This window comes from Thermothelomyces heterothallicus (genome assembly GCF_042370625.1).
Source record: "Thermothelomyces heterothallicus CBS 202.75 unplaced genomic scaffold P884_scaffold_1, whole genome shotgun sequence".
Lineage (NCBI taxonomy): Eukaryota > Fungi > Ascomycota > Sordariomycetes > Sordariales > Chaetomiaceae > Thermothelomyces > Thermothelomyces heterothallicus.
Genome location: NW_027192562.1, coordinates 1139249 through 1152267, shown reverse-complemented (window position 1 = coordinate 1152267; position 13019 = coordinate 1139249). Strand labels below are relative to the sequence as shown.

General features: G+C 57.8%; 4 protein-coding genes across 4 annotated transcripts; 3 read left to right on the top strand and 1 right to left on the bottom strand.

The window, feature by feature from the left end:
- Window positions 1-593: 593 nt before the first annotated feature.
- Window positions 594-3901, top strand: P884DRAFT_190239 (uncharacterized protein; the record flags this gene model as incomplete). Its single annotated transcript, XM_069437499.1, has 8 exons — window positions 594-668; window positions 772-951; window positions 1015-1276; window positions 1357-1540; window positions 2414-2423; window positions 2872-2906; window positions 3003-3151; window positions 3219-3901. The coding sequence occupies 8 exons, from the start codon at window positions 594-596 to the stop codon at window positions 3899-3901; spliced, it is 1578 nt and encodes a 525-aa protein (XP_069301633.1).
- Window positions 3902-6099: 2198 nt separating this feature from the next.
- On the top strand, window positions 6100-6279 carry P884DRAFT_169779 (uncharacterized protein; the record flags this gene model as incomplete). Its single annotated transcript, XM_069437301.1, has 1 exon — window positions 6100-6279. A coding segment is annotated over one exon (180 nt), but the record flags the coding sequence as incomplete, so codon positions are not given.
- Window positions 6280-6656: 377 nt separating this feature from the next.
- P884DRAFT_190081 (uncharacterized protein) lies at window positions 6657-9287 on the top strand (the record flags this gene model as incomplete). The annotated part of the gene is made up of 3 exons (XM_069437488.1): window positions 6657-6982; window positions 7058-8802; window positions 8866-9287. The coding sequence occupies 3 exons, from the start codon at window positions 6657-6659 to the stop codon at window positions 9285-9287; spliced, it is 2493 nt and encodes an 830-aa protein (XP_069301631.1).
- Window positions 9288-10243: 956 nt separating this feature from the next.
- P884DRAFT_273962 (uncharacterized protein) lies at window positions 10244-12449 on the bottom strand (the record flags this gene model as incomplete). The annotated part of the gene is made up of 3 exons (XM_069442658.1): window positions 10244-11519; window positions 11573-12156; window positions 12246-12449. The coding sequence occupies 3 exons, from the start codon at window positions 12447-12449 to the stop codon at window positions 10244-10246; spliced, it is 2064 nt and encodes a 687-aa protein (XP_069301630.1).
- Between the last annotated feature and the right edge of the window lie 570 nt (window positions 12450-13019).

The window sequence follows — 13019 nt, the reverse complement described above, 5'->3', positions numbered from 1 at the left end:
CTTTGGCTTTCTGTAGCCAGAGTGGACTTGGCGTCTGGCGGCACGCCGAGCCAGTGGCTCTCAGGTCCCGCTGTGGCCCGCCCGCGCCAAATTTCTCTTGGGCCCCGACAAGGGACTGTTGAATTCAGGAAGAAGTGAGGGGCAACCTTTCGCGACAACCACCTCTCTTGCTGCCTGCGACCGTACCTTATCCACTCTTCTACACTTCATATCCAACAACGGCACGGTGCACTACATTCACAAAAGTGCCCCCTGAAGTCACCACGCAAACCTTTCCAATATTTGGTACGTCTTTTTCTGGTTGATTCATTAGCAGCTTTCATCTCGTCGCGTTTCTCAGCGGCGTATGTGCCCCGCTATACCCCGCCTCGCTCCCGCATCGTTTTTTTTTTCGGATCGACCCGTATAACGAGCGATCGATGCGAGTCCTTATAATGTCGCTCTAGAGGGGAAAGGCGAAAGGCCCCCAATGATATAGCGATGTGACATTTCCCGGGCAGTGGGGACGAGTTGGGCCTCAAAGTTTGCTGACGACGCGCTTGTGACGCGAGGATAGTTATTGCCTTGACAAAGTCAACAACCCGCCGCCCACCATGTCTGCCGAGAACGATAGCAAGCCCCTTGAGGAGGTCAAGGCACCCGAGGCTCAGGCTGAGCAGACAACGGAGGTACGTCAACATACGCGAGGCTTTATGCATTCTAGTTTGAGGATGTGTTTCGAAACTAACTCTGGATTCCTTATTTTTCGCGAGCTAGGCTCCCGCTTCCGAGTCCGCCGCCGCCGATAATAAGCCCGTGACTTCTGCTTCGGTTTTCTCCATGTTTGGTGGCGGCGCCAAGAAGGAAAAGAAGGATGAGGATGAGGACCGCGGAGATATCTCCGGCAGTGCCAAGGCCCAGCGCGAGGCTGCTGCTGCCGCCGCCGCCGCCGCAAAGGAGGGCGGTGATGAGGTTGGTCACTCACAAGTTGTGATGCTTGGTACGGGAAGAGTTGCTGATAAGGCTGGAAATCAGGATGACCAACCTCCCGAGTCCGAGGACGTCCACTTTGAGCCCGTCATCCGCCTGACAGAAAAGGTTGAAACCAAGACCAACGAGGAGATGGAGGAGCAGGTTTTCAAGATGCGCGCCAAGCTTTTCAAGTACGTGGCCGAAACCCGCGAGTGGAAGGAGCGCGGTACTGGCGACGTCCGCTTGCTCAAGCACCGCGAGAACGGCAAGACTCGGCTGGTCATGCGTCGCGATAAGACCCTCAAGGTTTGCGCCAACCATTATGGTACGTAATTTTTGCGCTGAAGGGTCATTTGGCCATTTGGGGCTTACGTGGGTTTTTTTTTTTTTTTTATTTGTTTTTAGTTGTTCCCGAGATGAAACTCTCTCCCAACGTCGGCTCGGACAGGAGCTGGGTTTGGAACGTTGTTGCCGATGTGAGCGAGGGCGAGCCCGAGGCCCTCACTCTGGCCATTCGGTTCGCCAACTCAGACAACGCCAACCAGTTCAAGGACGCTTTCATCAAGGCCCAGAAAGAGAACGAGGCGTTGTTTAAGAAGGCGGCCGAGGCGAAGGCGGAGGAGGCAACTGGCGAGGAGAAGAAGGAGGAAACTAAGGAAGAGGAGAAGAAGGAGGAGACCGCTTGAGCTGGTCCTTGATGGGTCTGAGTGATGGGCTCAGGAATAAGGGCAATCCACCCAGCACCTTCACCCCGTGTGCTGCATTGATTCCCTGGAAGGTGAGAGAGGGCAGGATCGATGCATATCACACACGAACACGATGTCAACACCCCAAACGAACCCAGCAGTCCCCATGGCAGGAAGCACTCGGTCAAAGGAGGAAAGGGTTGTGTCTTTCCGGCGAGAGAAGATGAGCGATGCCAGCTGCAGATAGACCAAATACCATGCAGTCCCCTTCATACAAAGCAGTACCAATGAAAGTAATTGGCCTCTATGGGGGGGCAATCACCTTTTGTAAAGAATCGCAAAGAGACGGCAACTGTGCGCTTGGGTGTTGGGAGACCAAAGCCATGCACATAGGTTGCAGAATATGATCGTTTCTCTACCGGTCAGCACTCTGTTTCGATCTGATATTGGAGGCTAGTTGTTGGTGAACTCCTACTGGTGCCCTCTTTCGCCGTGCCTAAGATACAGAGTATCCTAATTTCTGTTTTCAAATCCTGGACTTACAAACCAGGACTTACAAAACGTCAACTTCTCGCGACTGTGCGAAGCCAGTATCTACACGGTTCATTGAACAGAAGGCATCTGCACGGACCATCATCGAACGCCACAAGAATGAGCGAGCGTCGAATGACCCGCGGCGCCCTGGCCGCTCTGACTGCGCCACAGCCTGGTACGTACCATCTCGACCCCATTCCATCAACGAGGCAGGTTGCGCGGGTTGCTGCTTGTGGCCCAAGGTATCGCGACGTGCAGCCACAATATTCATAGTACCTCATTTTACGGGGCCTCTGTCTATACAGTCATTAACACCCTGTTTTGCTTGACTTTTCTTTCTTTCTCATATACACCGATTCCCTGTCCGCCAGGACCCCCAACTCGTCGCTGCGGTCCTCGTCAGTGGCATCCCGACAACGCATTCGAATCGTGGGACGCGTCATTATCCTACGCTCGATACATAGAGTTCGAAGAGACTGACACTTGAGGCAATCGCCGAGGTCGATTAACTCAAGGCCAAGCCGAAATCGTCGTCGGCACTCCTGGCGTCAAGCCCACCAGCGTTACTCCCTCTACCTCCGGCCCCGCTCCTGCCACAGCTTCGGGCAAGAAGAAGGCGGCCGCCAAGATGATCGTCGAGGTCTGTTGGATTGCACCAGGTAGACAAGAGTGGATGGCTAACGCTCTCTGAGGCCTACAGCGCAAGATCAAGGTTGTCACCGAGCAACACAACATGTAAGCGACCCGTTCGCCACACGGCACGATGCTCGCGAGGGGCCAAAGTTTCAAGTGCGTGGTCGTTGTGACTGACCGAGACGGGAATTGAAACAGTGATAAGCCTGCCGTCAATGAGGGCTTTCCGATGAAAGAATGGACTGTCGAAATCTACATCCTCGACCAGGAGGGCAAGGAAAAGCCCGCTCGCTGCTTCACCAAGGCCGTGTATCACCTTCACCCTTCGTTCGCGAACCCGGTTCAGAGTACGTCACTCCGGGATGCGATAATCAACGAAGAAGGGAGTGGCCGTGGCGCTAACCCTGTCGGCAGCCTTCCTGGAGCCGCCTTTTAAATGCACCAACGAGGGCTGGGGCGAGTTTGAGATGAGCATCGATCTCTACACCACCGAGAAGGGCGGCAAACAGACGATTATTCACGATCTAAACTTTGCGGCGCCGCAATACGAGAACATCCACACCTTGACGTTTAAGAACCCGTCCCAGGCCCTACAACAGATTCTGCGCGAGACGGGCCCGCTACCGTCGGACGAGGAGCGCAAGATCAAGAAGGCCGACGGCAGCAAGAAGAAGAAGGCGTTCGACATTGAGAAGATGGCCGACGGTCTGGTCAAACTCGGCGAGGACGACCTCTTGCAGGTGATTCAGTTGATTCACGATCACAAGGACGAGAGCACCTACATCCAGAATAACATTGACGCGGGCGAGTTCTCGGTCGACCTATACACGCTGCCGGACCCTCTTCTTAAGATGCTCTGGGATCTACTGGTAGGTTCTCCTTCTTCTTTGCTTGGTGCGCTTCGTCTCCCCGGACCGAATGTTGACCTTGCCATGCGACCTTCCAGGTCAAGCAGGGCGTCGTCAACCCCTGAACCAAACGGGCCATGTGATTCTGCATTCAACGGCGTCTGGCGTCTGGGGGGTAAGGGGGAAGGTTGCGGAAAAGCATCAGTCGGTGGAATTGTCCCGCGTTTCTCGCTCTGGGGTGTCGGTTAGCCGTCGCCGGGTGAGTGCTTCCGTCCGGACTTCACTCATGACGGCGGCCTTGTGTCCGTTGGCGGTTATCGGCTGGAGTTGCTGCAAATTATCCGGGAGAGGGCTTCACTGAATTTTGCCGTGGAAGGAGGCCAAGACTCATCTGCCTCTCAAAGAGAGAAACGGGCGGTTTTCCAGGTTTCACAGCCATCCAAATGCATCCTGTCTGGCTGGTCCGAACTCATCCGTCGTCCAGTTGCGAGGAATGCCAGCTAGTCTTGGCTGCTGGCCTTTTGCTGTGTTAATGATGACTGGCACGGAAATAAGAAGCCAAGTGATTCGCGAAGTCGGTCTCGGATGGATGGTTGGAGCTTTTCGAAATCCAATGGCAACGCCACAACTCTGGCTACGGCCAAAGCCCCGCTGTTCCGAGGCGAGGTCGAGTAGAGCGGCACGTGAGGACACCGAGACACTGGGTCCGTTTCCCTTCGCGTGCATGTTATTAGAGTGCGGCATGTTGCACAGCAGTGGATGGACTAAAGTGACGTGCTGAGGAGCTGGCTCCTTGCGTTTCGCAGCAAACGTTGCGAGTTACGCAAACGTTCGCATCTTCCGGTGATACGGTTTACCCAGGTTCTCTTTCGATCTGCTCTCCTAATTTGACTGGCCCATTTGTTTTACACAGTCAGTTCTTCCTCCTCCCTGACGAGAAGCATTCTCATGATGCGAACCAGGACGGGAGCTCGATGTAATCCATCGAGCGTTCGCGTCGCAGAGAGGCAGGGTTTCGGCTTCCTCCTCTATGTGGCTGGGCAGTGAGGCTGAATGAATTACTGTCTGATCTTCGTTCACAGAGACTCGGGACACTTCCATCGCCTTCTCCCAAAATCCAATGAAATCCTGTCGTGCCCAGAAGTGCGTGCGTTATTGAGCAGGGCGAAGGAATAGATAGATTTGGAGCCCCGCGTGACCTGCTCCTCGTGACCCAGCCTTGGCGCACCCTAGACGCACATTGCACGAAGTACGGATTAGTTACAGTAATCGTCATTCCTTTTAGTCTAGCCTTCGGATTCCGTATTTGATGCATATCAATGCGGGTACCTTGGGGGAGGAATTGCGGATCCGGAATCAATTGCTTGAAGAGCCTGTGTTTTTTTTTATGTGCCCGTCCTTTCCGTTTCAGGTGGGGGTACCATTGAGTTCTGTGGTAATCTTTCCCACTTGCGCACTCCACAAGAATGGCTAGTGTTTTTTCGGAGACTTCAATTGGCCCACTCCCCGCTTCCGCTTGAGTTGCCCCAAGCACAAAGACTAGTGTAGTGCAGTGTGTCGCGGTATGCACGGATCCGTACCTGTATGTAATCCGTAATCCGTACATGCATACCTTACATACCAAGTCGTACTAGCATAGCTAGTACGTGAGATATCCAGCCTTTCGTGCAATACACGTACTGTTCGGTGGAAATGACCCGCTTCTCTCTTGACACATGTTTCCATTCAGCCTCGCGTTCCACAGGCCTCGTTCTTTGCCTGATGCTCGCTGCATTTGCGCAGCAGTTTCGACCTTGCAGTTTATCGATACAACCTTCCGCATCGAGTCTTACAGACAGACAAAAGATAGCCGGGACAGGGAACCAAAGCAACTGGGGTGTGAGCTAGCAGAAATCCACTGTCATTCGTTCGGGACCTGCGAGATTGGGGAACTTGGGGCCGACTCCATTCTCGATGTTGCATATGATTGGTAAACGGTGCCCCTCATGGGTCAAATTCCGCTCCTGCCCCACTTACCAGCAGGAACCGGGGGTGCGCCAGGAAGCGTCATCCCAGTACTTGGATCTGGGGGCCAAGACCCCTCAACTAGCCCCAAAACCGGCCCGTTCCCCAGTCTCTCGAGCCTTCACCCACCGTAAACCGCTTCCAGCCGATAAAAGCATCAGAGGGTTCATGCTCGCAGATCTGGGGTCGCTTTGACGAACGAGAAAGCGAGGTTTTGCGTGTCTCGGCCCTTCCGACCGCCCGCCATGTCGCAATTCGGCGCTTCATCCGTGCAGCTATCCTCCGCGTCGCCCACCTCGCCCGTTGCCGCATCGACGACGTCGTCCGCCGGAGGCCCCGCCGCTCCCCCTCCACCCGCCGCGAGGGGCGGTGGAGCCGGATCCGAACCCGGGCTCGGATCCGGACAGTCGGCCGGGACGCCATCATCGCAGCCGGTCCAGCACCCCCATCCGCCCCAGCACAAACGCGTCTACCAGGCCTGCATCCCGTGCCGCCGCCGCAAGGTGCGCTGCGATCTCGGCTCCGTCGACGATCCACACGACCCTCCCTGTGTCCGCTGCCGCCGCGAGAGCAAAGAATGTTTTTTCAGCGCGACGCGCCGCAAGCGCAAAGTCGACGACGGCTCTCTGGATGATCTTGAGCGCGACGACTACATCATTCGCAATGGCCGCAAGCAGCTGCGCGCCGGCGCCTCGCCACCGCCACTGGACCGCCGGCTCTATAGCGACGTTCCCCTGACGCCGGGAGGCAGTCACGGCCGGTCGCAGCCCCTACGGCGGCCAGGCGACACGTCCAAGAGCGTCCGCAGCAACAGCACCGCCGGCGAGTTCGGCAATGGCGAGCCAAACACCCCGCTCGAGAACCTCGAGGCCCGCAACGTCATGCGGCGGGAGGTTTACGGGCCCCATGACGCGTTGGACCTGCTCTACAAGGCAGCCACCGACAAGTTCGTGCACATCCCGCGCCCGCTCATCCTCGACTCGGAAAGGTCAGTGTGCTAATGTGCCATGTGCTCGTCAGCGCGTCACACAAGCCCGACGACAGCCCCGCGCCGGTGCCGAATAGCGCCCACTCGGACGTTCACAACGCTCGTCGCGACGTCGAGTCGCGTCAGTCCTCCAATGCCATCACGCCGGGACGCTACCACAACCGGCATTCCTCACGCCAGGAACGCCCGGCTGCGGAACAAGCCATCGACCCGGAGTTGACGAGGCGGGACCCCTCCAACGATCCCGGCTATAGTGAGGCCATCAAGGCTTGGGGGCGATTCCGGTTCGTGCGCGCCGGCTGGTTCACAGCACAGGAGGCAATCGACTACATCGACTAGTAAGTCGCCGCTCCTCGTGAAGATCCAGGGAGGTTGCTTCCTTTGCTTCCTTCTCTGACCCGTCCTACACACAGCTACTATAAATACCTTTCCCCGCTCACCCCCATCTCGCCCCCGACGTTCAACAACCCCGCCTCCCACTTGACTCTCCTGACGGAGGAGCCAATACTCACCGTGACCCTCCTGACGATCGCATCCCGGTACCGCCGCATGCCTGGTACCGGGGGCCACTGTCGCTCGCATGCCATCCACGAACAGTTGTGGACATACCTTAGGGGCATGATTGAGCGAGTCGTGTGGGGTCAAGAAGCCTTCGGTGGCGGGTTTTGCGGCTCGGGCGCCGATGATATCCAGAGCTCCAGCACCGCCCCATGGCGGGGTCTGCGCAGGGGCAGCTTGAGGACTCTCGGCACCATCGAGTCGTTGATGATTCTGACCGAATGGCACCCGCGTGCGCTTCACTTCCCGCCGAACGAAGCGACCGACGAGCTGATGCTGCCGTCATACGACCCGCCGAGCCCGGGCGCTACGGGCGGTAACCAAAAGCCCTCGGCCGGATTTGGCGGCCGCAGGATCGAGAGCTGGCTGGAACCTGCTTGGAGGAGCGATCGGATGTGCTGGATGTTGCTCAGCACGGCAATGGGACTGGCCTATGAACTCGGCGTGTTCGATGACATTGATGAAATGCTGGCCACTGGTGCCATTACACGACCCGAGTACGAAGACGAATCCTATCGACTAAGAGCGAACCGCATAAAACGGCTGCTCCTGATCTACTTGAGCCAGCTCGCCGGCCGACTGGGCTGGACCAACATGGTGCCGGAGAGGTTGCGCAAGTCCGACCCCGCCGTGTCGCGTAGAAGACGCCATTCCGTGGAGGGTACCACACCCGGAACGAACCCATCATCCGTGTCAAACTCGTTTAACTATATCCCCGATCTGGAACTGGACGACCAGATCATTCACTGCTGGGCAGGAATCAGCAACGCCATGCAAGTCGGAAATGAAAAGCTGTTCAGATCCCGGAAGCACACGACCGAGATCATCCAGAGTGGCAAATACACAGAGCTGCTCGCCGAGTTCCAACCCATGCTGAAAGAGTGGTGGAACCAATTCGAGCGTTTCCGGTTGCCCCCGTATATCCGCCACATCCTCACCATCGAGTACGAGTACGTGCGCATATACATCAACTCGCTCGCCCTTCAGGCGGTCGTCGAGCGATGCACCAGCAATGCCGGCGGCGGCTCGGGGCCGGGGGGGAGCGTGTCAGGACAGTCGGCACCGCAGCTGTCGCCGCAGACTCAGAACTACTACGGGAAGTTGCCACTGGGGCAGTTGGGCGGCTTTGGCGCAGAGGACCAAGAGTACGTGAGGGAGGTTGTTAACGGCAGCCGGAATCTGCTGCGGACAGTGGTCGAGGGCCTCCTCCCCGGTGACTACCTCAAGCACGCCCCTGTACGGACGTACTTCCGCATCATTAGCGGCGCCATGTTCTTGCTCAAAACGTTTGCGCTGGGTGCGCCCAAGGCGGATGTCGAGCTCAGCATCCAGCTGATGGACCGCACCGTGGACGCGCTGCGGAACTGCGTCGTCGACGACGTCCACTTGGGCATTCGCTTTGCCGATATGCTCGAGACGCTGACCAGCCGGCTGAGGAATCGGTTCATCTATGCGCCGCCCCCACCCGTGCCCATGACTGACAGCAGGTCGCCCGGGGCAGCGCAACAGGATGCCGGGAATGGTAGTGGCACCAACGGGATGGCGCCGACAGGGCAATCAAACGAGACGTGGCTTAAAGTGAGGGAGGGGCCTGGTCCTGGTAAGCCTTCACTATCACCGTCGCGTACCCACGCGGATGTACACGCCCTAACTCGATCTCCAGAGCGCTCCACCACCCCAGCCAACATCTCGGCCACCCCCTGGGACCTCACAGCCGGCACCTTCCCTTACCCTACTGGGTCGATATCCATGTTCGGCCCGTCCACGCCCGCCGCCACGTCAGGGCTTGACAACAACAACAACAACAGCAGTAGCGGCGCCGGCGCCGGCAACACAAACGGCGGCGGCGGTGCCGGCGGCATCGTTTTGGGCGACGGTGGATTGTTTGACAATCCCGATTGGGCCAACCCGAACAACGAGATGTGGTACCTACCCACGGGCCCGGCCTTCTTCCAGAACATTGACAACAGCACCGTGTCGATGACTGCGGAGGGCGTCAATGTGGGAGGGATCGATTTGCTTGAGTACATGGCTATGGATCCCATGGACCATCAGAGCCTTGGTATGGATGGAAACGGTTTCTGAATCTTGACCATCACGTTCCGCAGACACCGGGTAAAAAAAAAAAAAAAAAGGAAAGGGAAGAGGAAATGAGAAAGGAGAGGGAGGAAGGGAAAGGACGATTTGGCAAGAAAAAAACAAAGACGAACAGAGGCAGGAAAAGGCGGGGATTTGCTTGCGATTATCTGTGCTGTTTTTGTACATGCGGTTTAGCCTGTTAAGCGACGGATTTCAAAACAGCAAAAGGGAAAACTGGGTGGCGGGTCCAATGTCTTTCTGGCCACACAGGCGGAGTTTTTATGACTGGTTTGCTACTTGCAATCGACATTAGCTATCACTATCTATGTCTCGGCTTACTCTCCAGCCGGCAAGATTCGCGACGACGAAAAGACAAACTGCTGCGGCAATGGTGCGGTTATCACGACGAGTTGTTGCCCTGCGACAGGGTGGAAAATTGGCCCCGTCTTGCTAGATACATGGCATGCCAGGCCCGGGTTGAAAAGATCTGATCCTGAATGTTGCAAGTCCATCAGACTCACTTACCCGTGAAAGGCAGAGTCGACGGTTGAAAGCGGCGTTCCACTAAGGGATCCCGTCTTGGCAGTCATTGTTGGGATAGAGCAACGACGGGGCGCGCCATTTTCCCAAGGACCGATTAATCGCAAATGAAGACAAGCATTCCCCGAATGTCGGGGCAGAGCTCCTGGGACCGAAATCTTTGCTAGCAATAGCTTCCGCTATGCTGTACGGTACTTCGGCGTTGTCCTTTTGTGGGGGGGGGGGGGGGGCATCCTCCACTCCAGGTTCCTCATACCCAATAGAGATAGTCGGGGCCGGGGAACGAAGAGATCGGTAGTCGGCTCGACTTGTCTTACGTGATAGCCTCTTCCCAAAGTTGGGAATTGTTCCGTCTATCATCATTATCAGATCTCGAAGTCTAACGTGCTTTCTCTAACGCATTGATTATGCCTTCTCCGGCTCTAGTTAGGAACCCGTTTCTCATCAGTCCTCCTCGCCCACTCCGTGAACCAATCCAGGGCTTCGGGGTTTGCCACGCTGGCGTTCGTGCGAACCTCCATCCCCGACAGGATCTGCTTGACGGCAACCTCGATCTTCTTGCCGTTGCTCGTCTTGGGCACCCCGCCCTTCGCCTCCTCGATGATGCCGGGCACATGCCTTGGGCTCAGCTCGCGGCGCACGACCTCGCTAATGCGGCGCCTCAGCCCGTCGTCGAACGTCTTGCCCGCGGCCATGACGACGAAGAGACAAACCGTCTCGTCGCGGTCCTCCTCCCGCCGGCGTCCGACGCACACGGCGTCCTCCACCTCGGCGGCGAAGAAGCGGGTGAGCACGTTGTAGATCTCGGCGCTGCCGAAGCGGACGCCCGCGGGCTTGAGCACGCCATCGCTGCGGCCCAGCATCACCAGCGCGCCCGTACGCGGATCCATGCGCACAAAATCGCCGTGGTGCCACATCCCGGGGAAGCGCTCGAAGTAGGCGGCGCGGTACTTGGCGTCGCCGTTGGGGCCGAAGAAGGTCAATGGCTGGGAAGGGAAGGGCTTCGTGCACACTAGGTCCCCGGGCGTAGCGGGGTCGTGGATGGGCTGGGGGGCTTCCTCGGGTGACGAGGAGGGATTGACCACGCCAATGGCCATGCCAAGACCGGCGCACTGGATCTCGCCCGCGCGGACGGGGAGCAGTGGGCAGGGGGCGCCGAAGAGGGAGATGATGTCCGTGCCACCGGTGATGGAGGCGAGGTTGACCTTCGGGGGGAATGCGGTGTAGACAAAGGAGAAGGTGGAGGGAGGGAGGGGAGAGGCGGTGGAGTAGATCGCTTCGAGGGCGGACAAGTCGAGGGACGGGTCGGTGACCGGGCGGATATTGTTTGCCTCGAGGGTGGTGAGGTAGGCGGCCGAGGTGCCAAAATGGGTTACGCGGAGGGAGGACAGGAGGCGAGGGAGGGAGGAGTAGCCGTGCGGTTTAAAGGGAGAGCCGGCGTACAGGACGAGCGAGGAACCGCAGGCCAGGGCGGAGACGCTCCAGTGATGCATCATCCAGGAAGTGGTCGTGTAATAGAGCATGCGGGAGGACGGCGAGAGAGAGCAATGCAGAAAATGCTCCTTCTTGTGCTGCAGAAGGGTGCCGGCCGCAGTGTGGACGATGGCCTTTGGGAGGCCAGTTGTACCGCTGGAGTAGAGAACGTAGAGGGGGTGGGAAGGCGGGAGCTGAGCGAAGTCCAATGGCGAATCCGGGGATCTGGTAGGGCTCAGTTCCGGCCCGACGGCGCCACGGGGGAGCGGGATACCTACGAGTTCAGGAACGCTTCAAACTCCTCAGCCTTGACTCCTTTCTCCCGGATCTCGTCCAGCCCCGTTTCGACGTGGGGGAGACCCTGGATGACAACAACCTGCTCGAGGCCGTGCTTCTTGAGCTCCTGGACGATGGCAAGCGTCTTGGCCTTGCACGGCCACTCCTTGGCGTTGTACAGCGTGGCATTGTCGACGAACAGCACCTGGGGCCTGATCTGCGTGAGCCGGTCAAGGACAGCGCTGACGCCGTTGTCCGGGCTGATGCCGGTCCAGATGGCGCCGACGGTCGCGGCACTCAACAAGGCGACCAAGGCCTGGACGTGGTTGGCAACGAAGCCCGCAACGACACTGTTCTCCTTGACACCGACGGAGCGGAGGGCGTTGGAACAGCGGCGGACCTGGTCTCTTAACTGGGCCCAGGAGGTCTCGGTGAGGTGTTTCTCGTCTTCGGTGGCCGTGATGACTGCCGTGGCCGACTCGTCGACCTCGGCATTGGCAGGAAACAGCAAGTTCTCTGCAAAGTTGAGACGGGCACCGGCAAAAAAGTCGGGCCTGGGGAACATGGGGGCATCGGAAGGCAAAACCTGAGAGAGAAGGAGGTAAAGGGAGACATCAGCATGGAGAACGAGAACATTGCCGGATGGGAGAGCGGGTTGGGGGGGACATCACAAACCTGCCCATCGTACGGTTTGGAGGCTTTGATGCCGACGAAATGCCAGACATCGCCCCAGAAGTCAGCCACATTGTCGACGGACCACTTGTACAGGTCCGGGTAGTCTTTGAGGCTCAGGCCGTACTTGGAGTTCACATGCTCCAGGAACCTCCACATCGGCGTCTCTGCCGGGGCTTCGTGACGCCAGAGCTCGGCAGCCGCCATCCTTTCTGTGCTGCAGCGGGTTCTCGCGAGGAATAGCTTGCGCGAGCAGGTAGGTCGTCGGTACTGGCTATACTGGTATGGAAAGGTCCTGAGCAAGCCGCAAACTACACCGTCTCAAGAGAGGGGGAGCCGCCGATTTGAATAACTCTTTCGCGACCGGACCGCGCACCGGGATCTACCCTGCCTACTCCGCCCTCTTTTGTGATGATTCGGGAGGTGCTTTCCTGTTCTGCCCGAGGTCTCTGCCGAGCCACAGAAACCGATGGGGTCGATCCGACCTGTATGCAGTACTTTTTATACTGCGTGGAAGCCGCAGCCCTGAAAGACTCAAGTCCGGCCAAAGCCGACAGTTGCCACGGCTGGAAGCGGCATCGCCTTCCACACCCTAAAACACTTCCCCTCCTTGCTGCCATGCCCGCACCTGCGCGTGTGCCTATTGGGTAAGGCAGGTAGTTAATCCGTGCATACTGGTACCTACCTCTGTAAGAGACATAAGGTATAACTAACTGCAGTACCCCATAAACCAACCTAATTAATGTGCGTACCTGCAGGTGGCCATGCTGCGTACAT